The 25186-nt window shown below is 34.8% G+C and overlaps 2 protein-coding genes across 5 annotated transcripts in view; one reads left to right on the forward strand and one right to left on the reverse strand.

Annotated features, from left to right (window-relative positions):
- LOC112048583 (kelch-like ECH-associated protein 1) overlaps positions 1 to 18097 on the forward strand; it is a 28571-nt gene extending 10474 nt beyond the window's left edge. For 2 of the 3 annotated variants that reach the window (XM_052882499.1, XM_052882500.1), the window contains exons 3-13: positions 1348 to 1461; positions 1936 to 2100; positions 5117 to 5266; positions 8460 to 8576; positions 10068 to 10229; positions 10959 to 11150; positions 12207 to 12338; positions 12643 to 12722; positions 12990 to 13195; positions 13560 to 13736; positions 14255 to 18097. In XM_052882499.1, coding sequence (XP_052738459.1) covers positions 1348 to 1461; positions 1936 to 2100; positions 5117 to 5266; positions 8460 to 8576; positions 10068 to 10229; positions 10959 to 11150; positions 12207 to 12338; positions 12643 to 12722; positions 12990 to 13195; positions 13560 to 13736; positions 14255 to 14538 — 1779 coding nt within the window. In that variant the 3' untranslated portion in view covers positions 14539 to 18097. Of the gene's footprint in view, positions 1 to 1347; positions 1462 to 1935; positions 2101 to 2120; positions 2250 to 5116; positions 5267 to 8459; positions 8577 to 10067; positions 10230 to 10958; positions 11151 to 12206; positions 12339 to 12642; positions 12723 to 12989; positions 13196 to 13559; positions 13737 to 14254 lie in introns of those variants that run through there. The other variant, XM_052882501.1, reaches the window with a different exon arrangement.
- Positions 18087 to 23783, reverse strand: LOC112048575 (putative autophagy-related protein 11). 2 transcript variants are annotated; one of them, XM_024086159.2, is made up of 7 exons: positions 23609 to 23783; positions 23412 to 23483; positions 22551 to 22669; positions 21646 to 21831; positions 21186 to 21407; positions 20447 to 21105; positions 18087 to 20365 (listed from the first exon to the last, which is right to left on the reverse strand). In XM_024086159.2, exons 1-7 carry the CDS (start codon positions 23663 to 23665, stop codon positions 18276 to 18278), a joined length of 3405 nt encoding a protein of 1134 aa, XP_023941927.2. In that variant the 5' UTR covers positions 23666 to 23783; the 3' UTR covers positions 18087 to 18275. The 2 variants fall into 2 exon arrangements, with proteins under 2 accessions (XP_023941927.2, XP_023941925.2); XM_024086157.2 differs by having other exon boundaries at positions 22551 to 22681.
- Positions 23784 to 25186: the final 1403 nt, after the last annotated feature.

Consider the following 25186-nt stretch of genomic DNA (forward strand, 5'->3'; position numbering starts at 1 on the left):
GTATTAAAATATACATATATTTATATCAGGGGCCTAGCTACCATAGTATCAGCCGTATCAATGATACGGAGCCCCCGGACTACAGGGGCCTTTTACAAAAGTGAAAACAAAAGTTAGTAAAATGTAATCCAGAATCTCATTTAATTTGGTGTTTCCCAAAAAAAAATCATTATATAAAAACTGCTTATAATTATTATTCAAATTCCAGTACGACCATTTTTAGGGAAAATACAGCCTCGATTAATTTTGTTTTTGTTTTTATCTTTTAATTTTTTCTACTAAATTATTACGATCTAAAATTTTTAGAACTAGTTTTCGACTCTGTAATTAAACTGTTCAACCGCTTATGATAAAGAAATCCTGTGGAGAGTTATGAGCATGGTCTTTGTTTAGTCGTGAGCGTAATTTTCAAGTGAAGGTTTCGAATAGTAAAAGCAAATAGAAGTTAGTTATTTATCTCTCATTTACCCGCATAAAGTAGTTCTGGAAAATCTGAGTGCTGATGCACCTCCGTACCTCAGAGATTACGTATTTCGTGCGCCAGATCTCTAGAGATTTGCCTGTGTGCACACACATTTAAATTGGATTGCATTGATTAGAAATCCTAAGCGATATGTTCCTTCCACGGCCATCGGCTGCTAATGATTATGTTAATGATCATGAAAAAGACACACCCGTTCTAAAGCCAAACTTGTGGAATATTTATTAGTAGTGGCTTTAGTATACTCGTTGGACACAACTCTCAGGCTTTCATGACATGGATCGTCAATCCGAAACTCGACCGTGATATTTTCTAGACCTTCCATTTAGACTCAAAGTCGTTATGTGATACATTTATCATTCCCATCATTTTAAAGTCATAGTTACAGATCATGACATATTTTCTGAATATCATGACACGACATTAAAATGCGACATAAAGCTAAAGCAAAGTGGATTAATACTGTGTCACGATGTCGATAAAATCTGCGGGAACGAAGTAAATTGTCGAGAATCATTGTCGCGCAGTTAATACCTATTTGAAATGCCTAACTAGCTGACGCTCGTGACTTCGTTTGCGTGGAATGGGGGTTATTAGATAATAATTTGCGTTAGGTATGCGGCTAAACTTTTGTGAAATGTTTTCCAAGTTAATACGTTTCAATCTAATATAGCATCGTGACTTAAACTATCTAAAGGCTTAAATCTGCTCTGGCAGAAGAAACTTGATAAAATAATATATTCCCCTACAGATTTTGGGTTATGTTATGATCTGTTATGATCTGAGAGCATCGTTAATTGAATAAGCATAATCTGTGTTCTTTTTCTTGTAAAAAGCTATCGCTGCAGCCAAAATTCTTGTTTCAGATGCTTTTCACAATGAGATCTCACCACATGTTGACCGACGTCGTTTTAGAAGTTGGCAACGAGTTGTTTCATGTTCACAAAGTAGTCCTAGCTGCTGGGAGTCCTTATTTCAAAGTGAGTACAAGGATTTATTAAAAGGCTGGAAAGGAGACCAACTAACTTAAGCACTGAAATCACATTACAGAAAATAAAATGACGAAACATCCTATATATAAATCAAAATCACCAAAAATAAATAAAATTCACTGTTCTGTTTTTTGTTAAAATCGTGCATTTTATACTTACCCATATCTTGATTATGCAACTGTCAGTCAAACTGAAATTAAGCCACTCAAACCTGATACTATTATTTAATAAATGAAACTGATGATACTATTATTTAATAAATGAAACTGATTTGGACTTCGTAACGGTTCATTTATCAAATATGTATAAAAAATCTATGTATACGAACTAAATACGACTCTTCATTTACAAGTCTAAGCTCCAAATCGGAAAGAGAAAGAGTACAGATCCTTTAAGCAGGGATCTGGGCCTACAATGTGTTAGTAAAAAAATAGGCTGATGTTGTCCATTCTGTTCCCACAGGCCATGTTCACAAGTGGGCTAAAGGAGTGCGAGATGACGCGCGTTAAGCTACAAGGTGTGTGCCCGTCGGCGATGGCCTGGCTCGTGTACTTCATGTACACGGGGAAGGTGCGCATCACTGAGGTCACGGTGTGCCAGCTACTGCCCGCCGCTACCATGTTCCAGGTATTATGTTTAGACTGTACTATGTGCCCAAGCTGCAAGGCGTGTGCCCCTCGGCGATAACCTGGCTCGTGTACTTCATGTACACGGGGAAGGTCCGCATCACCGAGGTCACGGTGTGCCAGCTACTGCCCGCCGCTACCATGTTCCAGGTATTATGTTTAGACTGTACTATGTGCACAAGCTGCAAGGCGTGTGCCCGTCGGCGATAGCCTGGTTAGTGTACTTCATGTATACGGGGGAGGTGCGCATCACCGAGGTCACAATGTGCCAGCTACAACCCACCACTACCATGTTCCTGGTATGAACTCAGGTTGTTCCAGGTTTTCAAGGCGTCAATTTTTTCAAGGAAAAGTAAACCAATCGCATTATTAATATCTTTATTTAAAAATATGCTAAAAAACCCGATCAGGAGTTTTTTGCAAACTTGCATCTTGATTAAAACTTAGAAAACCACAATACAATCAAAACCTATATGTTTTCTATACTACATATTAACCACTATACCAAACATCTACAAATCTAATAATAACAACAACAACTTAATACTTTAAGTTTTTATTAAGTTCAAGAAGTTCAATGTCAAGGACGGTCTTCGACCTTTTTTATCCAATCTGATATATCAAACGAATTTCTTGACTTAGCCGGAAGTAAACGTTAATCTGGATCGGTACTAAGCGATAAGGCTGCCTTTTGCATCAAAGCAATCCAAGCGAATTAAAGCGACGTCACCCAGATCAGAATTCCGGTTTCTGGATTTTTCCCCTTTCCAGTGCGTAAAGGATTTTTCAACGGATTTGGGTGACATCGCTTGAAGTCGTCGGTTTTTCGCGGATAATAACAAAATAAATCGGTCACTATTTCTAAGGAACTTCATTTGAAAATCCACATCACGCAAAAAACCAAATAAATAAAACAAAATCATGCAGCATATCTGCGGTGGCTTATCTAATCATTACCACCCGGGTACGTATGAATGGAGTATGAACCTATCGAATTTATTGTAAATAATGGAAAATTGATTCGATAACACTAACCAAAACAAATATTACAACTGTTTCTGATGATACTCATTACACTTATATTTCCTTGAATTTGGTAAAACCCGAAGAAACAACTTCAAAAGTTAAGGTTCTGTTTTCGATAACTACTGATCAGATTTGGGTGGTGTTTTCGTTGATTTGAACGTAACTTTTCAGGAAAGATTTCTTTAAAAATAATTATTTAAATTTAAAATTAACAAATGTTCCCAAGATCTACTAATTGATTGTTGAATATGACCATAACCCTTAATAATTAAATGGTTAACGTTACTTATTTCCACGAGGTCATCCGCCTCTTTGGCTATTGTACTCAAGTATATCATGGGCTTTTCGCTGTTGGAGAAGGAAGAGGAATACTGGTCAAACTAAGACAGGGCTATATGTTTTTCTTTGAAAAAAGTCGGAAATTTATTCTGAGAACGTTCAAAATTTTAAAGACAATCTTCATTTTTCTGCCCTTCATTTAATCGTAAAGGAGTGGGTACAGTAATAATACAACGTTAGCGTAAATCGAACATTATACGCCTCTAGCTTAAGTCCAGCCTGTTAACCGTCGAACTACGGAGAGCTAAATATTCCAGAGAATATTAAGAGTACTAGCGGACCCATTCAAGCTTCGTTTTGGCAGCTACGCAACAAAGTTATCGGCGGCAAACAGAGTTTTAAGCCGCTTATAGTTAGGAAGATATTTGATTGACGTTTATTTTTATGTGAATCTCTGTCACGTTGAAACTGTAATGCGCACGTAACTGTCTTTTCGTGACGTCAAATTCACTAGTCTTCATGAAACTGTCAAGCTGTCACCACAAATTGTGGTTACGATTTGAACGTCATCGCAAGTTGCAGAAATATCTACGTCACACTCTGACGTCATTCAATTAAGAATTGACCTACTGGATCTTGGAAAACCGATCGATTAATTGTAACTTTGTATATTATAATGTATTCATTTATGTATCGATGTATAAGGTTAAATTAATAAACATAATGATTTAAACTTACTATGTATGTATTTAACTACAGCTATAATACATTTTTAATAACACTTCCGACCACATACCTACATGAACTGCTTAGTTAGTGCAGTGGTTAGACTGGTACGGATCATAAGTTCCAAGGTTCGAATCCTGGGTCGAGCTATGTAATATTTTTCTTACATGAAATTCTTAGTAGCAGCCCTGTGTCTTGAAGCACGATACGTTGTTGGTCATTGTCATTGTCTCAATGACATATTCTGATAATGAATAGATTCAAACTTTATCGCTTGGCAGAGTAATTGGTAATGGATCTATGCTTCAAATTCTTCTTCTATAAAGAGAGCTTTGCATTAGGCCATTATAATAGGTGATATGATGATGATGATTAGCCATGTCTTTTAAACATAAGAAATATTCACCTTTCTCCTTTAATTAATTGTAGAGACTGTTAGCGTGTGGATACGATAAATCCACCGGTCGGGAATCAAACCCGTAACAGGGCTACCCCTCGGGTTTAAACAAGGATTTACTGAGGCTCAATTTACTTACGTGATGATAAGTGTAGATATGGCCTAACGTAGAACACATTTGCTTAGAAGATGTCTATTCACTCTTGTCTTAAAGATGACCTGCAGTTAGTGGCGTGCACTTTATAGATGCAAAAATGCACTGCCTACCCTAAGAACTCAATACAAACCTATGTTGTACTACAGAACACATAGTTGAAAAAGGAATTTTCCAATTTTTAGTTAAAAATCTTATGCACGCCACTGCCTGCAGTAGGCCTAAGATGCGCCAACAATATTTTCAAAGACGCCGCTATTGGTTGATAGTATGTCTTTTTGTTTTCACAAAATCTTGAGGTATCTTAAGACATACATGTTGTAAGAATAAAGAAACATTAATTGTATACTGTCCTCTGTTTTATCCGAGGATGTTTCGTCGTTTCGTCGCTTGCATAGAGTATGAAAGGACAAATATTGTAGTTGTGTGCCGCAGATATCCAACGTGATAGACGCTTGCTGCGCGTTCCTCGAGCGCCAGCTGGACCCGTCCAACGCCATCGGCATCGCCAACTTCGCGGAGCAGCATGGCTGTGTCGAGCTCAAACAGAAGGCCAGCCAGTTCATAGAACGACATTTTACACAAGTAAGTGTTTTTTAGTAACTTGCCCTCGACTGCGATCTCGCCAACAGGCTAGTAGTTAGGTTAGTTGGCATATACAAAGTTGAGATTCTATGTAACAAATGTCATCCAGTGCCTATTGATGGATATCATACAGTAGGTAGATGACATTTCTCAATTGATTTGATGTTTATTTATGATATGTTGATAATAAATACCAAAATAGTGAAAAGGACAACTGATTTATTATGAAGTGTTGATGTTGTCTAAGATGGAAGCAGGCTAACTTGGAACAACGCGGCATCGTACTGAAACGCTAAATTTCTTTGACGGTACGGGTTACGGTTTTGCTGGTAACTATAGCCATTAGCCGATGCATACAACCAGGTTGGGCCTGAGCCAATTTAGAATATATGAAATTTTAAACTCACCGAGCTGGAAATCGAACCCACGACCTTTCTGTTTATGTTGTTAACCTGCTGTGCATTCAAAAACAGTAAAACCAGTCGCCCAGTATAAGATCATTGTCTTTGCCGTCTCGTAAATATATTTTTTTTCCCAAAAAATACTAATTCGATAATATGGACTCATTGTAAACAAACCACAGATTGCCATAATTAGGGTTGTAAAATTAAAAATAAAAACAAAATTGTAATTCTTTAATTTATTCTGATCTTCATTCTAAAATTAATACTTTTATACTGATTTCTGGAACTTCACTCAACCGCCCAATTACCATGATTAGGTATAGGTATATATTACAATATATATTTACGGTTTGTTTTTGATAATAGGTTTAATTTCGCCACATATTCGAAAATTAGTTTTTATGAAAGAACTGCCAACACACAAAGTTACAAAAAAGTAAATAATGACGACGGTTTTTGCGTATTTTTATCGTTATTATTAAGATAAGAGCGCTCGTGCTGATTAAAAACTTGCAAAGTCACGAACGTTTCACTTAAGTGCGTCAGAGTCATTGTTTACCGCCTTAACAGGTGTAGTATGAAGCTAATTAACTAATCCTTAAAAAAATTGCACAAGTACTTCGTTCATTAAAGTCACGGGTAACACCAGTTACACACGATCAAGTTTACCGTGAAGTGCACAGTGCGCTTAAGAGATGTGAAAGTGAAAAAAAAATTGGATTAGGCGACAAGTCATCTTTAACAACCCATATTCAGTTCACTATTTATCTTTACTCTGGTTTAGCACAAGTCTCAAAATGAGGAGAGTTAGGCTACCTAATAGTCCACTGCGGCCCAATGCGGATTGGCATACTTCACACACGTAGAGAATTAAGAAAATTCTCAGCTATGCAGGTTTCCTCACAATGTTTTTCTTTCGCCGTTTGAGACACGTGATATTTAATTTCTTAAAATGAACACAACTGTAAAGTTAGAGGCCCCGGACCGGATTGGATCCTACGTACTCCGAATCGAAGGCAGAGGTTAAATCCACTGAGCTATCACATTTCAATCGGCTATGGTTTCGATATTTTTTTTCACTTTTACATCCATAAGCGCGCTGCAAACTTGATAGAAAGAATGAATTATCGTTTATTCACAAAAATGTAGGTCGAACACATTGTTACAATGTAAATAGAAATGAGCCTATACATTTTACCACGAGTCGTGATAGCCCAGTGGATATGACCTCTGCCTCCGATTGCGGAGGGTGTGGGTTCGAATCCGGTACGGGGCATGCACCTCCAACTTTTCAGTTGTGTGCATTTTAAGAAATTAAATATCACGTGTCTCAAACGGTGAAGGAAAACATCGTGAGGAAACCTGCATACCAGAGAATTTCTTAATTCTCTGCGTGTGTGAAGTCTGCCAATCCGCATTGGGCCAGCGTGGTGGACTATTGGCCTAACCCCTCTCATTCTGAGAGGAGACTCGAGCTCAGCAATGAGCCGTATATGGGTTGATAACGTAACATTTTACCACAAGTGGTATATCAATTTTATTATCTTATCTAATTAAATACATTTATAAATTAATAAAATGTCACAATTGCAAAATAAATAATAAATTACATTGACAAATTGACAGTGAACTTGATCGTGCGTGGCAAGCGTAACACACCACCTAAAATAAGGAAAACCATAAAAATACACATATTCCCATTAACAAGAGCCGTACAAACGCATTGCTTATCTAAATAAACATTTTTTAATTGTATAATAACTGACATGGTTCACTCACATAACAACGTTCTCTGATACCTTAATGTACTTGTATGATAATTAATTTATTAAAGTTTAACTCTGCTGATGAGAAAACATTGAAGATTTTTTTACTAATTTAATCAACTTTATTGAAAATACAGAAAAAACATACGAAACCAGACATTACAAAAGAAGGTCACTCTGTTTCTGATGAACTCGTAAATTACTGAACGGATTTTCATGCGGTTTTTACCAATACACAGAATGATTCCAGAGTATATAATTTGTCAAGGTTTTGTGTAAAATATTGTTGGAAATTGGAAAAAGTTGATCCGCCTGGACGCTTTCATTGAATACGCTGCATGTGATTCGTCTTTAATAGATCTACATAAAATGGGTAATATCTATCTTTTAAGAATTGCATACGAATAGTTTGAAGTTCTAAATGTTAGGATATCTTCTAAAAATTGTCACATACATACACAAAGAAAGTTTAACGATTTTCTTGCGCCGAAGTCGTAGGGGTCTAACTAATTTACCATTGTTTACCCTTCCAGGCTAGATTGTGTATTTGTGTTTGAACATATAAATTATTTGACACGGGAAATCAGGGGGGAAAATGTACAAAAATTCATTAAAAAAAAACAATATGTCATCATAAAGTTAATGAGCAACATTCAATTTGCGCAAGTTCCTGTAACATTAATTGCATTACAAAATTATCTATTTTCCTTCTTTATAATGCGTATGTAATACTTGATTGTGCGTAATACGAGTACCTTCGCAATATATGTTATACCCAATAATATCCTGAACCTGAGAATATTTCTCTAATTACATTTAAATCTCGTCCTTGTTAAAAGTTAAAGTTGGAATAGAATGCAAGAATCATCTTAGCATAGTATTTTAAATTTTACCAATAGATTAAAACTATCCAATGTAAAAAAATATATATCTCAAACAGACACTTAAATCTTATATATTTTGTATGTAAGGATTCAACGCATTAATTCAAAAATGACAATATTATGTGCTCTATCATTCCAGGTGTGCCAGGAAGAGGAATTTTTACAATTGACGCCCCAAGAGTTAATATGTCTGATACGGAAAGATGAATTAAATGTAAGAGAGGAACGAGAAGTTTACAACTCGGTATTAAGTTGGGTGAGTGCTAATTATTTATTTATATCATAAAAAACCGGCCATGTGTGCGTCTGGCTACGCGCATTTCCGTAAATTAAAAAGTGATATACAAAAAATAAATCATCGTCGCTTTACATGTATTTGTTTTATGCCCGTATTCTTAAGGAAACTACGCGACTGAAACCACGGGGCGTCGGCTAGTAATTTATTATACAGGATGCTCGGGGGTATTTCCCCATAATTCTAGGGTTATATTCTTTACGGAAAATTAATTAAAAATGTCTAAGGAACATGTGTTCTAAAATGAATTATTTCGGAGTAAAAAATATTTCTTTTGTAAGTAGATCTTAAATTGTGTCCCTTATATTATGACCTAGCCAAACTTATTCATTGATAAATATCATGAAGTAGCTTACTAGTGAAGTGCGGAGCCAGTCGCAATATCTCGTCGATATTTACAGCCTTACCACTACGATTACGTATTTTAAAATAAGGATCTGAGGTGTGTTTTACATGGATAGTTGGAATTATTTGAATTACTTTGTTTGTGAAAACATTTTTTTTTTGTTAAAAAAATAATTATGCAGTTCGGCTCTCATAAGTGGACTTGTCAACGCCTTGAAGTTATGGGAAACACTCCGCAACACCCTGTACATACGAGTAAATATACGAGTAGATTCCGTCAACTTATGCGCACCTAATCTTGCAACACCGCTGCACTTTGTAATCATGACTGTCCATAAATAAAACATTAACGTGTCAAGGAAAAATAATACGTTACCTTATTATCATCCTTATTCTGTAGATATTGTTAAGGTTTTATTAAATTATTTTTGTTGGTAGGTAACTAACTTGTTAATCATATCGTCGAGTAAAACAATGATGATTACTATGCCATTTACCATAATTATATTTATAAATAAATAAAATAATAAGACTGTAGTTTATATGATATCAAAAATCAAAGAATCCAAGCGATACATACGAAACTTTACAATCATTATGTCGTCTAAACTATGAAGTATATTGACAGACGTTTAAGACTTATTTGTAGGAAGCGTTCAGGGGTAATTAATAAAAGGAAACTTAAAATTAAATTAAGACATTAATTCTTAATTATAATTAGGCGTACACTAACTTAAATCATACGCTGTTGTATGCCTTTATTAACAATTTACATATAGAACTTAAAACTATGGAATACTAGCGGACTGCACTACTTCGTCTGCCCGTTTACCATAATCCGGCTCGTATCACAAAATTCCTACCTACTAACTATAACTTGTGTTCTTAGAGATGTTTGATGAAAATTGGGGAAAAAAAAAGTTGTGGGGGGTGAAAGTGGGGAAGAACAATCGAATGTCTGCAAATATACTCGAGTGGTATGATAAAATGAAAGAGCACTGAAAGTGAATATTTATGATTTTATCGAGAATGTTATTAATCATGACATTCGGGGGTTTTTCAAAATTTACAATTTTATGTTAAAAATTGTCTCCGTTTTGTTTACAGTTAAAATACGATGAAGATCGTAGGTACCCACGCATGGAGCACATATTGCAAGCCGTGCGCTGTCAGTACCTCACTCCGAACTTCCTCAAAGAGCAGATGAGCACGTGCTCCGTGCTCAAGAAAGTTCCCGCTTGTAGAGAATACCTCGCCAAAATATTTAAGGTAATTTTATGCTTAATTTAACTGAATTAGGTTGCCTTTGCTTTACTGGCCCATCACTATTGGCCCATCACAAGCCATTGTGTACTGGAAGCTTTACCTGTCTCGATGCAATGACGATCAGTTTGGATCAGTATTTTAGTTAAGTTTTACCAAGCAGTAGATATACTAGATATACTAGATAGTAGGTGCCTAAATGTAAACTTTATCTACTTGCAATGTTTCTTGTTATTTAAGTAGCTTGGAAGTTAAAAGCGACCATTTCGGCTCATACAACGTCGGCCACGAAAACCCAGGTTTACATCCCCGGGAATAGAATATTTTTTACAACTGATTACTATCAAGTTATTTTTTTGTAAGTAGCTTCATCTTGATGAGACGATCAACTCTTTTATTTACGAATATTCTTGATTCTGGTAGCTGAGTTACCAGAAAATTAAAATTTCTGAGCGTCGGAACGATATGATTTACCACGCAATTTGTACGACATTGTAGCTATTAAGTTGTTTATCTTTTAATAAACTACAGTAAAAAAAACAGTTGGTTGGTAACAACTTTTAATAACCTTGTTATTATCGGGAATTTAAAAAAACTGTATAAATACACTCTATGGCACATGAGCGCCTTGTTTTCTTCTCCTCAAAAAAAATATTACCTATTATGAGATTAGATAGATCATAAAGCATTAACTACATAGCTCGGTATAAATCTCTAATGTCTGTATTTTTACAGGATCTGACATTACATAAGAAACCAGTGGTAAAGGAGCGGCGGCCCAACACCCCACGCATTATATACGTGGCGGGCGGCTACTTCAGACACTCCATAGATGTGTTCGAGGCCTTCAACTTGGATGACAACTGCTGGACCACGCTACCCAGGCTCACTGTGCCGAGATCTGGACTCGGAGCAGCTTTTCTTAAGGTAAGACTCTGACACTACCCAACACGGGTTGAGGATTCTCCCCCGTACGAAAAAAAAGGCTTTTCTTGAGGTATTGTATTTTAACTAGCAGAAGCCAAGCGTATGAAACAAACAAAAATTGATTTTTTATTTCACTTGGGAAAGTTTATTTTGCCATACCAGCAAGCTAAAGTCGTTTCTGCTGCCTGATCCTGTTTCGGCAAGGTATTTTGTTTCATAGAGTAATTAGCTATGGATTTGTATTGCAGCCAAATTCACCAACAAAATTGTCTGGAGTTTTTTAAAGGTGACAAAGTAATTTACACATCAAAATATATACATCACCAATAAATATATTTTGTGTCCGTAAACTACATACAACTATACATTCAAATTATGTGTAAAAATTGTATTAGTGTGTTTTAACACATTAATACAACTTTACCAAACATAAAGTTTAGTATCGTTACAAGAAATATTGGACTACTTGGTCGTTGTTCGGCTGAAGAATAGTTTTTTTTAGATATTATTTTTATTACAAATTTAATATGAATAAGTTTAGAAAAACTTAGATATAAAACGTAACGCCTTCTTTTAGTAAACTGAAGTTGTTAGCCATTTTGTACACTATTCAACTGCACTCTGCATCTTTAGGAAGCTCTTTATACACTGAATACGATTACAACAATGAAACGTCGATTGTATAGAAACGGTTTTTATAAACTTTAGATCGTTGATCTTATGCTTTGACGGATGGTTAACGTTTATCTAGCGAGTCAGGTCCATATCTTGTGCATGCATGTTGACTATGCCTACTTAGAATAAACGTAACAAACAACAATTTTGCAGCCTAGCAACATAAAAATCGATTGTCGATTTGAGTGAACTCACAAAGGCTGCCCAGTGGGCTATTTGTTATAGTACCTAGGTAAAATAAGGTTTTTTTATTGTTTTAACTTTTGTTACTTGTAAATTGTATATGGCTACACTAGTGAATTGGGGATAACCTGTAATGTTAGTATAAGTTTGTAAATAAATAAATAAAATAAAAGCTATAATGTTGATAATATTGTGCAGGGGTTCTTTTACGCTGTGGGCGGTCGCAACACGTCGCCCGGCTCGTCGTACGACAGCGACTGGGTGGACGTGTACAGCCCCAGCACCGAGCAGTGGCGGCCCTGCAGCCCCATGGCCACTCCTCGGCACAGGGTAAGTTGACGCTGTGGGTGGTGGTGTAAGCTGGTAAATGCGTTACGAAAATTGTAATCGAAATAGCATACCGTTCAGTTATAAAAGCGCCATCTGTCAAAACCACACTCGTTTTAGGTTAGGTTTTTTTATGGCTCCGGGCTACCTTTACCTACAGATTTGTACGGAACCCTCGGTGCGGGAGTCCGACTCGCACTTGGCCGGTTTCTTTTTTAATATATATCGTCATTAAAACACATAATTATGATGATAAAGTATAATTTCTAAATTATATATTTGTAATTTTTATCAATTTTGTTTTCAGGTTGGTGTGGCTGTAATGGACGGACTGTTGTACGCGGTGGGCGGATCTGCCGGCTCGGAATATCATAAAACTGTCGAATGGTCAGTATATAATAGATATATATTATTTATTAAGATCTGAAAGAAATTTTTATCCACGTATAAGAAACTTCATTGAAAGGAGAACGGTCACATTTAACCTGGAAATGGCCATTGTTGAAAACTACTTGAAAAAATAGTTTAATTTTTTTTAAAATGCATGTTGTATTTTGCATGCAGCTTTTATGAAAGGGTTCGACCTCTATTTAAATCTCGTTTAAATTGTAAAGCACATTGAAGTATAGCGCTAGTATAAGCTATTTTCCCCAGTTACGACCCCGAGAAGGACGCGTGGACGTACGTGGCGTCCATGGGCCGCGCGCGGCTGGGCGTGGGCGTGGCCGTGGTCAACCGGCTGCTGTACGCCGTGGGCGGCTTCGACGGCGCGCGCCGCTCCAACTCCGTCGAGTGCTACCACCCCGAGAACAACTGTTGGACCGAGGTCGCGCCCATGCACTACGCCAGGAGTGGAGCTGGTATGATACTATAACATTATTTTTAGCCCATGTTATAAAGCTATTTGTTTATTGTACGACCAATGGCCAATTTTTTTTGACATTTTATATGTCGATGAACGCGTTGAAAACATCTTTCTCCATTCTACTCCATCTAATCATTCCAATGTTCTCTTAGTTATTTATTTCTTTATTATCACATAAAGCCTAGCCATCCACCCTCCATTATGTCATGCACATCGCGACCACTATCACTATCAGTTTTACCACATGTCATTTGTTGCTAGCATGAAATGGTCGTCTATAAACCGACTGATACTGATATAGACAACCAATTTTTTTTATTACGAAATATAATTATCTAAAATTATTAAATATCGTGCAGGCGTCGCCGCTCTAAACCAGTATATATACGTGGTGGGCGGGTACGATGGAACGGTGCAGCTGGCGTCCGTGGAGCGCTACGACACCGAGCGCAACACGTGGGAGGAGGTCGCGCCCGTGCGCGCCGCCCGCTCCGCGCTCTCGCTGGCCGTGCTCGACAACAAGCTGTACGCCATGGGTGAGTGCCCACCATAGCTACACACACGCGGGGGGCGGGCACACGGCGCGGCGCACCGGCGTCCGTGGAGCGCTACATGTTTTCACATTGTGATTTTGTGTCCATGAATTAACTCAAGACTACATGAATTGTAAATCAATTTTACTAAAATGTTTTTTAGATTGGGATATGTTTTTGCTAAATATGTTATTAATCTTAATACATAAAGTAATTTTTCTGTAGGTGTTTTTGTGATCATCTAAACGACTTAAACTGATTTGGATGAAATTTTGTGTATATCGAAATGGAAATAAAATTATTAAATGTATTTCTGGATGGTTTGAGAACTAAGTTGAGTTTGATAGGTGTTGCTGTTGTCTGGAAAATTTTCCCTAACACTCAATATCGTATCTCAGATTGTTTCTTTGAAGTAATAACTTCTCATGGGGACATAAACCGCTTCTTAACTTAAATTATCACGTCTGCCGAGCATCCGAGACGTGTCCTTTTATTTAAATGTTTACATTTTGTCACAACAGGTGGTTACGACGGCACCGCGTTCCTGGACATAGTGGAGATCTACGACCCGTCAACGAACACGTGGAAGAGCGGCGCGCCGCTGACGTCGGTGCGCTCGGGGCACGCGTCCGCCGTCTGCTACCAGCACGTGCCGCCGCCGGAGCCCGACGCGCCCGCGCTCGTGGCGAAGCTCCCCCGACGCGCGCCCCCCGCGCACCACGCCGCGCCCCCCTCCACCTCCAGCGCGGACGACGTGCCCATGGCCAACAACATACTCAACAGCCTCTCCCACGGACGGTTATAGCGCAACCAGTAGCATGATCATTGAGAAAACTTTGCAGTACGGATGGGACTAAACGTGAAACCGTTAGGACTTATATATGAACTGTGAGATCATGCTACTGTGATATTAAAAATCCAGTGAATCAGTGTTGTGTGTGACATTAAGTGCAATACACCGTTATATACGACATTATAATAATACAATATAGATGACATAATAATAATGTACAAAGCATAATAATACTGTACAACATAGCTAAAACGTAGTGTCTCGCTCGCAAGACTTACTCATGTCCTATACAATATACAGGGTGCGCGGGAGTATCCCATAACTCTGGTGTTACCGAAAAATAATTAAAAAGTTCAAGGAAGATGTGTTCTATAATTAATATTTTCGGGGTAAATAATATCTCTTTTATAAATAGATCCTAAAATACGTCCCCTATACGCATCCTTATAATTATGACGTAGCCAAGTTTTACTATTTTAAAATACAAAGGCGTGTGTTACATTGATAGTCAGAATTATTTGAATTACTTTGTATGAATACATAAAATGTTTTTTTATTTTTTAGTTAAAAAAATATTAATTATGCAGTTTGGCTCCTATAAGTGGGCTCGTCAACACTTTGAAGTTATGGGAAATACTCCCGAGCAGCCTGTATAAAAAAGAACTCAAAAAGTAAAGTTAATTTATTTCAATTGTTTTAAAAAGGCTTTTAAAAGTCTATGTTTACAAGCGCTTTTAAAAAGTCATGACTAGCGGACGCCCGGGACTTCGTCCGCTCTTAGACCTCCATAATCCGGCTCTCTCGCAAAATCCGTTCTTATTGGACCTCTACTACCTATGAACCCTGCCAAATTTCAATGTTGTATGTCAAATTAGTTTTCGAGATATCGTGATGAATGACCATTCGTATTTATATTAAAACATAATGGTGATAATAAATAAAGGTTACAAAGGCGCCTTGGTCCGAGAAAAGCCCACAACAAAGTTAACCAAGGTTTATTTTTTTTTTTACCACTATTTTACAAATATATCTAGAAGCAAGTACACAATCATATAGTGCAGTACAACACCAATCTTTTGTATAGTCTAAATTAACATTATAATAAGACTTTCATATAAGCTTGCGTTTAATAACACATCAATATTTATTTATTAACATAATATGATAGAAGATAGATATACTAGAAATACAGATTAAAAACATAAATATCAATAACTGGCTTGTACAATAGACACAGAAATTATACTAATATTATAAAGGCGAAAGATTGTGTGTATGTTTGTTCCGCTGCGGCTACTGAAGCGATTTGACTAAAATTTGGAATGGAAATAGATTTTACTCTGGATTAACGCATAGGCTACTTTTCATCCCGGAAAAATCTATGGTTCCGCGGGATTTGTGAAAAACTGAATTCCACGCGGACGAAATCGCGGGCGTCCGCTAGTACTTAATATAGGACAAGTCTCTCTGCCGTACACTACGTTTTAACTATGGTATAAAAATAATTAATAGTTATGTATTATTAAAGTTTATTCAGTGAGCGTATAGAGCATGGCTCGCATTACGTAAACTTGGTTTTTTATCAATCAGTGCCATATTATAGAAAATGGCATGAAAAGCCATGTACACCGGCGGACCATAGCCATGGCTCATAATTTGTCAGATTGGATATTTTATTTTATATTTAACGCAGCGCTATCGCACAATATATAGAAAGAATACCCAAGCGTTCCACGATACTAAATGAATTGTATCTAACCTTCAAGGTTTTTGACCAATCCGTTGGGATTTGTTTGCAAACAAAATTAAAAATTCATAAATTATAATTGAATTTTAATGGCAACGTTTCATCACAGAGATATTATTTATGATTAACAGTTGCAATGTAACCATATGCTGGTATGTAACTGTTTTATTTTTTTTATAAAATTTGTTGTTTTTTCATTTTGTATCTGTTGTTCACAATAGGCTTGAAAATTACCTCGCAGAGAGAGTTGCAACATTGCCATAAAAAACCCACTATAATTTATGAATTTTAAATTTTTTTGCATACAAATCCCAACGCACACATTCCAATTGGTCAAAAACCTTGAAGGTTGGATACAATTAATTTCGCACAATGTCAAAATTATTTATGTACTTATATCATGTTGTGCAATAATACATAACAATGACAAATATTTAATGTTACACTACATCGTCGGCAAACTTTTATGATTCCCTAACACTGTTTTTAAGTTAATCTATACATTATGTTAACACATATACATTGTACATATTTATAAAAAGTATAAGTGACTGATTGATTGTGATTGACATACCAATATTATAAACACATAACTCAAATCTACTAATTTTTTTTAATTTTCTTCCGCTTAAAGCTAAAATCATGTTAGCTCATACTCTTCTTCCTTCTTCTAGACTATGCAAACTCTTCCTATCCTAACCTGTCTGAAGAAAAGCTCTACAAAACAGTCAGCTGCATGTTCCTCTTAGCCATATTAAGTTTTACAATCTGTATGTAGTTTCTATGTATTTACTCAGGTATATTAATGTTTATTTTGTATATATTTATTTATTTTATTATATGTGTTGTAGTAGTATTATTTTGTGTAATTATTATTGTTATTTTGTTTTTATTTCGTATTTTTTGCATTATCCTGCATTTTAATATATTAATTCCTTATACAAAGGTTGTCCGGCATATGTTGCTAAAAGCAATAAGGCCGCCTTTGAACATACTTGTATACTATGTTTTCTATTATTTTCTTTGTAATTGTTTTTTGTTTGTGCAATAAAGTACAAATAAATAATGTTAGCAAGCGTTTGTGACATGCTCACTAAGAATTGGTGAGCTGATATAATTTTTACAATCTTATTTATATTTTTTTGATTATACATGAAAACCGGCCGTATTGATTTTTATAACACATTCGCTCGTAAAGTATCTCTTATTTAACAATTTTATTATTGTAATGTATCTCACGACGCACATGTGCCGTAATGTAAAGTAAAATGTGCATGTGCTGTTATGTAGTATAAAACCTTTATCTACCGTCTAAAAACAGTACTTTTTAAAACTTAGCAAAAAGTTTTTATGTCAGAAAAGTGTTCAACATTTTATGAATAATATTAACTTTGTGAGAGTGTGTTCAAAGTGTTATTCCTCGCAAATGTGTTATAAAACACCATATGGCATCGTGCGCTTTGATAATTACAGCCTCCGCTTCCTTACTATAGCTTGCGATATCGCCTCGGTTGTAATTTTCAACTTCTCGCACTTATATCATAATGTACTATTACAATAATATTTAATTTCATTTACATTTTTGTAATTCAACATTTACAGAATCATGAAAATCTAAAATGATATCTTATCTCGAATTCATTCAATCATTTTTGTATCATATTCTTCAGAAAAAATAGATATACTAAATACTTATCATTATTTTTTATTAAAGTCAATGTACCTATTTTTTAAACAATTATTGTGGTTAACTATTTAAGTGATTATGTAAATATAGAGTAAGTGAGGTATATTTGTAAGAAAATAAAGACTGTTACGGGAATATTTAAACTATTTTTATTTACAGTTCCTTTGACATCTCATGTAATATACTCAACATAAACATTATGTTTTTACATTACAATATCCTTGTACCTCAACAAATAAAACCAGTTCATGTAATTTGGACATATCAATGATGTCCAGTATAAATACTTATATACATTTTATTTCACTATTCTTGCTAAGACTTTTTAACTATTTTCCTTCGCCTTCGAACTATAATTCTTACGTCTGGAACATCTGTTTGACATGAACTCTCTTCAGCGTTTGAAGAATTATTTACAGTAGAGGATAAATTACCTTTTTCAGTATTCCTAACATCTTCATTTGGAACATTAGGATCTGGTGTTGATAAACCCTTTAACTCTGGTTTGTAAGGGGTGGATGTGGCCAGTGCTTTAATATTTTTCAAAGTACACATATTGCTCTGATCATTATCAATTATTTCTGCATGTCCACTAATTTTATGGTTACTCTGCAATGTGTCTGATGTATATTTTGGTTTAATAGAAGAAGATATAATGACTGCCTTAACTGTTTCCGATCTACCATTTGTAGTCACATTTTCAGTTAAACTAGGTAAAGCTAAATTATTTATAGTTGCATTTTTACCTTCATCTTTAGGCACTAGTGTATATTCGCTATCACCAGCATTTTGTATAACTGTTTTGTTGTTTAATAATTCATCTGGAGTTTTACTGGTATTGGATTGTGCTTTATTAATATCTTGAACGCACATATCAACAGCATCCTGGGTGTTTTCAACAGCATTTTGCATAACTGTTTTGTTGTTTATTAATTCATCTGATGTTTTACTGGCATTGGCATGTTCTTTATTTATATCTTTAACGCACATATCAACAGCATCCTGAGTGTTTTCAAACATGGGAGTATACTTACTAATTAATGGAAGCTGAATATCAGGAGGGGATATTCCTAAATCATCCGGCGTTATTAAACTACAACTGTCGCCAAATAGATCGCTAAATTTATTTTTAGTTTGAACTGATATTGCAGGTTTGCTAAGTTTATCTTTAGTTTTTGGGACAGTTTGTTGATCTTTTGTTTCAGTATGACTTACTTGCTTTTGGTCTATTTTCTTTTTACTTTTGCGAGTTTTACCGCAATCTCGAGTATCCTTTGTTACTTTTTTAAGGTCAATAGGTTTACTTTTTTCCTTTGACTCGCGATGCTCCTCTTTACCCAAGAGGATATTATCTTTTGTTTCTACATTTTTAGATAATTTCACATCTTTTTGTGAGTCCTTACTTTCTATTGCTTTCTTAAATTCCATAAATTTACTTATTTCCTTTGACGCACAATGCAAATCATCTAAAGGGATATTATGATTATCCTTTGTTATCAAGTCAGTTTTAGATATTTTCACATCTTTCTGTAAATCCTTAGATTCTGTTACTTTTTTAAAGTCCTTAAGTTTCCTTTTTTCCTTTGACTCGCAAAACACCTCTTTACCCAAAGGGATGTTATCTTTAGCCTCAGTCATTGAGGCAATTTTAGATAATTTTACATCTTTCTGTAAATCCTTACTTTCTTCATCACTTAATTCTAAATCGTCTGCAAGAGTACCTCTGGAAATGTGTGGTAGCTCTGTAACAGCGTTAATTTGGGCAACTTGATTGTATTTGTATAATCCATCATTGGTAATGTTTTCAACATTAATAGGGGTTGGTTGTATTGATTGGATTTTAGAGTGTTCGTTTATTTTACCCTCTTCTTTATTTTCTTCATATCGGAATTTGCTGGTTTCCAATGGCAATTCACAAATACCATGTTTTACGCCAGTATCAACTTTTTTAATTTTAGGTATTTTGTACTTAGTACTAGAAGAATTTTTAGTTATATTGGAATCATAATCTTCGGTATTATGTAACTTCTCATTTTGGTGTTTATTAATACTATTATTTTCATTTGTATTAATTTCATTACTCTCTTTTGCTGACCTTATTTCATAATCGTGTAGGCTTTGAATTTCGCCTGATTCAAGGGAATCATTTAATGTTGGATTATCAATGTCCATATACACTTCATCTACAAATTGTTTATCAGTTTCTACTGGCGAATTTCTAGTAATTGATGTGTGTGGTATCATGAATTTTTTTATATTTGGTATATCCCATGTAGTAACATTGATAGGTTTTATATCAACATGTTCACTCACAAGTGTTGATAAAACATGTTCTTTATTTAGGATATATTTTTTACTGACCAGTCTGGGGTCTTCCTGTGGAGCTACTGCTGTGTGTTTTATTTCTGTTGAAAAAAAAATAACATTTATCTTATTATACAGACTAGAAATAAAATAAGGTAAGTATATAAAGAGATTTTGGGTACCTTTAGCTATGTGTTGTGTGACAATATTGTCAATATTAACGTAATCAGGTGATTGGCAAGAAGATTCCATATAATCTTGTTGTTTTGGATAACTGCTTCTTAAGCCAAATTCTTTTTCCTTATCATTATTACAAATATTTTCCTCTGGTAAATCTTTCATAACCATTTCCGTTTTTTGTCTTTTACTAATTGGCTCCTCTAGCTCATTTCTAATTTTATGTTTTACTGCAGAATTATCAGAAATATGAGTATTTCTCTTTTTTTCATAATTAATTTCTCTGTCAAAATTCCTTCTATCACGACTCTTAGAGCGACTATATTTGGGAGGACTGGGTGGACTGGATATTCTTTGTCTACTATTTTGATAATCACTTCTTGATTTATATGTTTCTGAATGATCTTTTGTATTTTTGTCATGATATATTTCTGGAGTATGTCTGGTATACTTTGAACTAGAGTCATACTTGTCATGTCTATATTTATAGTCAGAGTATTTTTTTGACTTACTGCTATATAATCTATCCTTAGTTGACTGGTAATAATTGTCTTTGTTACTATACCTTTCGTATTGTCTAGTATCATCCTTTATAGGTGATTTCCTTATATTTTTCATATTAAGTGCCTCAAAATCATCATCTGAACTAAATATTGGCTCTAATCTGCAATAAAAGTCATAAAAATAAACAAAAAAATAAGTTTATGTTTAAATTTAACTTAGTATGTTTAGTAAATATTTTACCTGCTCATAGGCATTGATTTTCGTCTATTGGAAATCTTTTCTCCTTTAGTTTTTGTTTCTTTTACCTTCTCATCTTTATAAGTTCCTTTTGTTGTGCTATTAATACATTTGTCTGTTTTATTTCTATAGTAATTGTCCTTTAAATATTTATCTTCACTGGAATTTGATTTATTTTCCACACTTGCAGTTGTGTTTTCAAATTGGTTATGTGGTGGGTAAATTCTAAAAGTAATATTTTGATTTATCATCATAAATTAATTAATTAATAATCATAGGAATTACCAAGCTTTTATACACACACAGAAAACATCTATAGAATGTTATTAAAATATGTTAAACAATATTATTTTAAGTAATATTAAATTAAACCCAGTTTAATCTCTATATTGCAGGTAAGATGGTGATATTAGAATTTCCATAAACATTCATAATAAATAAATAACAAAAAAAAACAGCATACCTCTCATTCTTATGTTTTCCTTCATTTTGGTTGCCTTGATGAGGTTCTGGTTGCGGTTTACCAATATGTTTCATTTCAGTCTCACAGCTCTTATTGGATCGCTGGTCATTTGGTACATTACGTCTTGTAGGATTCTTATTATTTTGACTTGATTTTTGTAAAGATTTTATAATTAAAAGGTCCTTCCTAAACCATGAAAATGTAAAGTTAAACAAAATATATATGGATATAGTTACTCTATTTCACTAAGACATCATACATCTAGCCTTTTAGATGTATGATGCGTAAGGTGACAGCACAAATGTGAGGGTCTGTGTAAATAAAAAGTATGTTTAAAGCAGAAATGTGTTTTTAGAGATATAAGCAAAGACATGTGACATTTAAAACCTGATAATCAAAAATTTTTTCTCAGCAACCACTTAAATTCTATTTACACTGACGCTAATTATTATGTAGCATAAAATATGCCTTTGCTATGCTTTATATACAATGTTGTCAGTCCACCTGGTCAACCAACAACTAGCATTCCTGAGTGTGTTGGCCATTCATACCCCTTTGCACCCCAACATCCATCTGCCCAGTAGTGCTAACATGCAATCAAAGATATCTTGTAAAGAGGAACAGACAAACTTCAACCTATAACGGTGCAACCAAAAATACTGCCTAACTCTGTACATTGCATTGGTAAGAAAGAAAGACTGAAACAACTCTGACACCATTGGACAACATTTAGTCCTTTTCTCTTCACTTGATCACATGTTAGCACTGTTGGTGGACAAACAACACCAAGCAAGTTATTGTGTTGTCTAATGTAATTCTGCTTTGTTGTATTACAATGGCACTCATTACTTGATAGCGACATAAGTAACAGTTTTGACATCATTGAACAACAATAGTTGACTTACTCAGAGTTTAGAGACTTGATCATTTCAGACTTTCTTTCAATTTCTGCTCGAGCAGTTTTTAACAGTGATGAATAGTTCATCTCCAATTTTTTGTATTCAGAGTTCAGTTTGTCAAAATCCTGCAAAATATTCTATAATTTCAATGCACATCTATTCCACAATTCAAATATTTACAAGAGTATTGTATTTATTACCCATTGATGAAAAATTGTTTGTAATGCATATTTGATTATTGAATAAACTTTTTAATACCATTTAAAGGTACATTAATGTTTTAGGTAAGTGGCACATTTGGGAACACTTTAGCTTAGCTTCACTTTCACACCCTACCAATAAAAACACCTAAGCAATATATCATTTGGGTTTGATGCCACTTAATCACCAGTATTAAATATATTCATTTAACTTTACCTTCCTAACTTAGAAACACTATCTTGGACTGCAATACATGTCATATAAACAACACAAGCAACAAACATCAAATAGAACCCCCATCAACTGTAAACCAAACATTACTAACTCTTGGATAGAAGCAGGCATTACTTTGCGGAAGTTCATCATGATTATATCATCTGCGAAAAGTGATACTTTTCGTGGATGATAGCAAAATAAATAAATCATTATATAATTACAAACTCTTACTTCAGAGTTCAAATTCTAGTTGGAATGTTTCACAATTAAAATCTTTTGTATTATAGGTACATTATTTAGCACTGTTATTATGTGCAAAGCAAATGGAACCATTTTCTTCTAAAAGTTGCTGTTGTTTTTATTTCCATAGAATCAATAACTGGACCACTTTAGTGGTTTTAAGTCCCATGACATCCTACTAGAGTACTTTAAATACTGAATGATACTTACATTTTGTAAACGAGCCATAGCACTAGAATATTCTTCGAGTTTGAGCTTCAGATCTTGGTTTTCATTTTTTAGCTTTTGTTTAATACGGACATAGAAAAATAAAAATGTGCATTATTGTATAAGAGTAATCGCAAAAAGAATTAAATAATAAAAATTGCAATAATGGCGCTAAACAGAAAATTATAAATTGTTTGTACCTCGTCAATGATATTTTCATCGTGATAGTTCTCCAAATTGTCGTACAAATCTTCCATTATTTAATAAATATTGTTATCCACTATTAATAAAATTAATTGCTAAAACACAAAAGTAAAAAATTACAGAAAAGTAAAACCTAAAACCGCCTAAAACTTGCAGAAAAGCAAACACAAACAGTCAAAGTCTGTCATTAAATAAATGACAAGTGACAACTGTCACTGTCAAGTGTCAACTGACTCAAAAAAAGCGCCAAATATGACAAATTTCGATTATAATTATATGTCCGATTAAAAATAAATCGGACATAGAATAATGCTCTGCGTTCTAGCTCTTTTAGAACTAATCGTCACTATAGGTTTCAAAGAACCGTCACGTTTACCATCCTATTAAAAATTAAAAAGAATTTAATATTATTTATCCCACAAATCTTGATCGATCGGCACTCGTTCTATTTTTTTAAGGTATCTTGCTACGTAAACTATTTATTCGTCCATTCCTTTTTCTGTTTACGTTCCTTGGAGATTATATTTTTTTGTTTTACGCTATTCTAAGTTTTTTTTGAATAATATTAAATCCAAAGAGGTTTCCTGCAGCGCCACAGAGGAATTATATTTGGTCTGAGTGCGGCGCGTACCATAGATTTAAAGAGCCATACGTTTTATTCAGCGATCAGTAGTACCCTCAGAACAACTACAAAAGGACCTGACTCCCTAGACGTTATCCTTCCTTCTGTCAACTTGTGTCTTCAACACCCTGACCTCTGTTACACCACAACCCATGAGAGTCACCGAGAGCGAGGGCAATGCATATAAGCAATGTGTTAAAAAAGCATTTACTTAGTTGAGGTTACGTCACCATTGATGAGTTCTTTTAAAATTGAGGCGCTTGGAGGCCATTGGATCAGCTTCCACCTTCATACAGGTAGTAAAACTATAAGAAATTGTAATGTTGTCATCAACTGTAAATTATAATACTGTATGATTAAGAGCAACTGTTGAGTTTCTTGCCGGTTTCTTCTCAGCAGAACCAGCCTTCCGAACCGGTGGTAGAAGGTTTACAAATAGTCAACTGATGTGTCAAAAGTGCTAGTAAACTGAGTCTACATGAACTAATTGATTTTTGATTTTGAGGACGTCCACATCGTCGTCTGTTTCAGTTGTAGCGTTATCCATATAAATATTATTATATAATTATTTATAGCATATCCATATTAACATTTACTTCGTAGATTACGTATAAGTTATCAACGTACCAAATTGTAAGTCGACATGTGGCATGCACGTGAAGACACTAACAACTCGAGAACACATTCTTAGCTCTACTAACCCAATGTATTTTGTATTATTCTGTGTAGGTACAGTGTAACGTATTCGATTAACCGATGTTTTTGCAAACGTAGCTTAACCCGGAACCTTGTTCATACTGAGAAGAGACTCAAGCTCAGCAGTGAGCTGAATATGGTTTGACTTTGATAACGACGTAGTGTAAGGACTCAGAATATATTTATTGATGTTAAATATTTTTGATGTGTGAGCCTATAAGGTTCTTAAAACGACGGACAATTTTATTGGTTTTGA

This window comes from Bicyclus anynana, chromosome 7, assembly GCF_947172395.1.
Source record: "Bicyclus anynana chromosome 7, ilBicAnyn1.1, whole genome shotgun sequence".
Lineage (NCBI taxonomy): Eukaryota > Metazoa > Arthropoda > Insecta > Lepidoptera > Nymphalidae > Bicyclus > Bicyclus anynana.

What these genes read in the sequence shown, in the direction of transcription:
- LOC112048575 (XM_024086157.2), bottom strand. Translation starts at nt 23,665, where the DNA reads ATGGAAGATTTGTACGACAATTTGGAGAACTATCACGATGAAAATATC. An exon ending in ATCAAGTCTCTAAACTCTGA is followed by an intron (nt 21,832 to 22,550) that starts GTAAGTCAACTA and finishes TTCATGGTTTAG; the next exon opens with GAAGGACCTTTTAATTATAA. An exon ending in AAATCAATGCCTATGAGCAG is followed by an intron (nt 21,106 to 21,185) that starts GTAAAATATTTA and finishes CTTTTATTGCAG; the next exon opens with ATTAGAGCCAATATTTAGTT.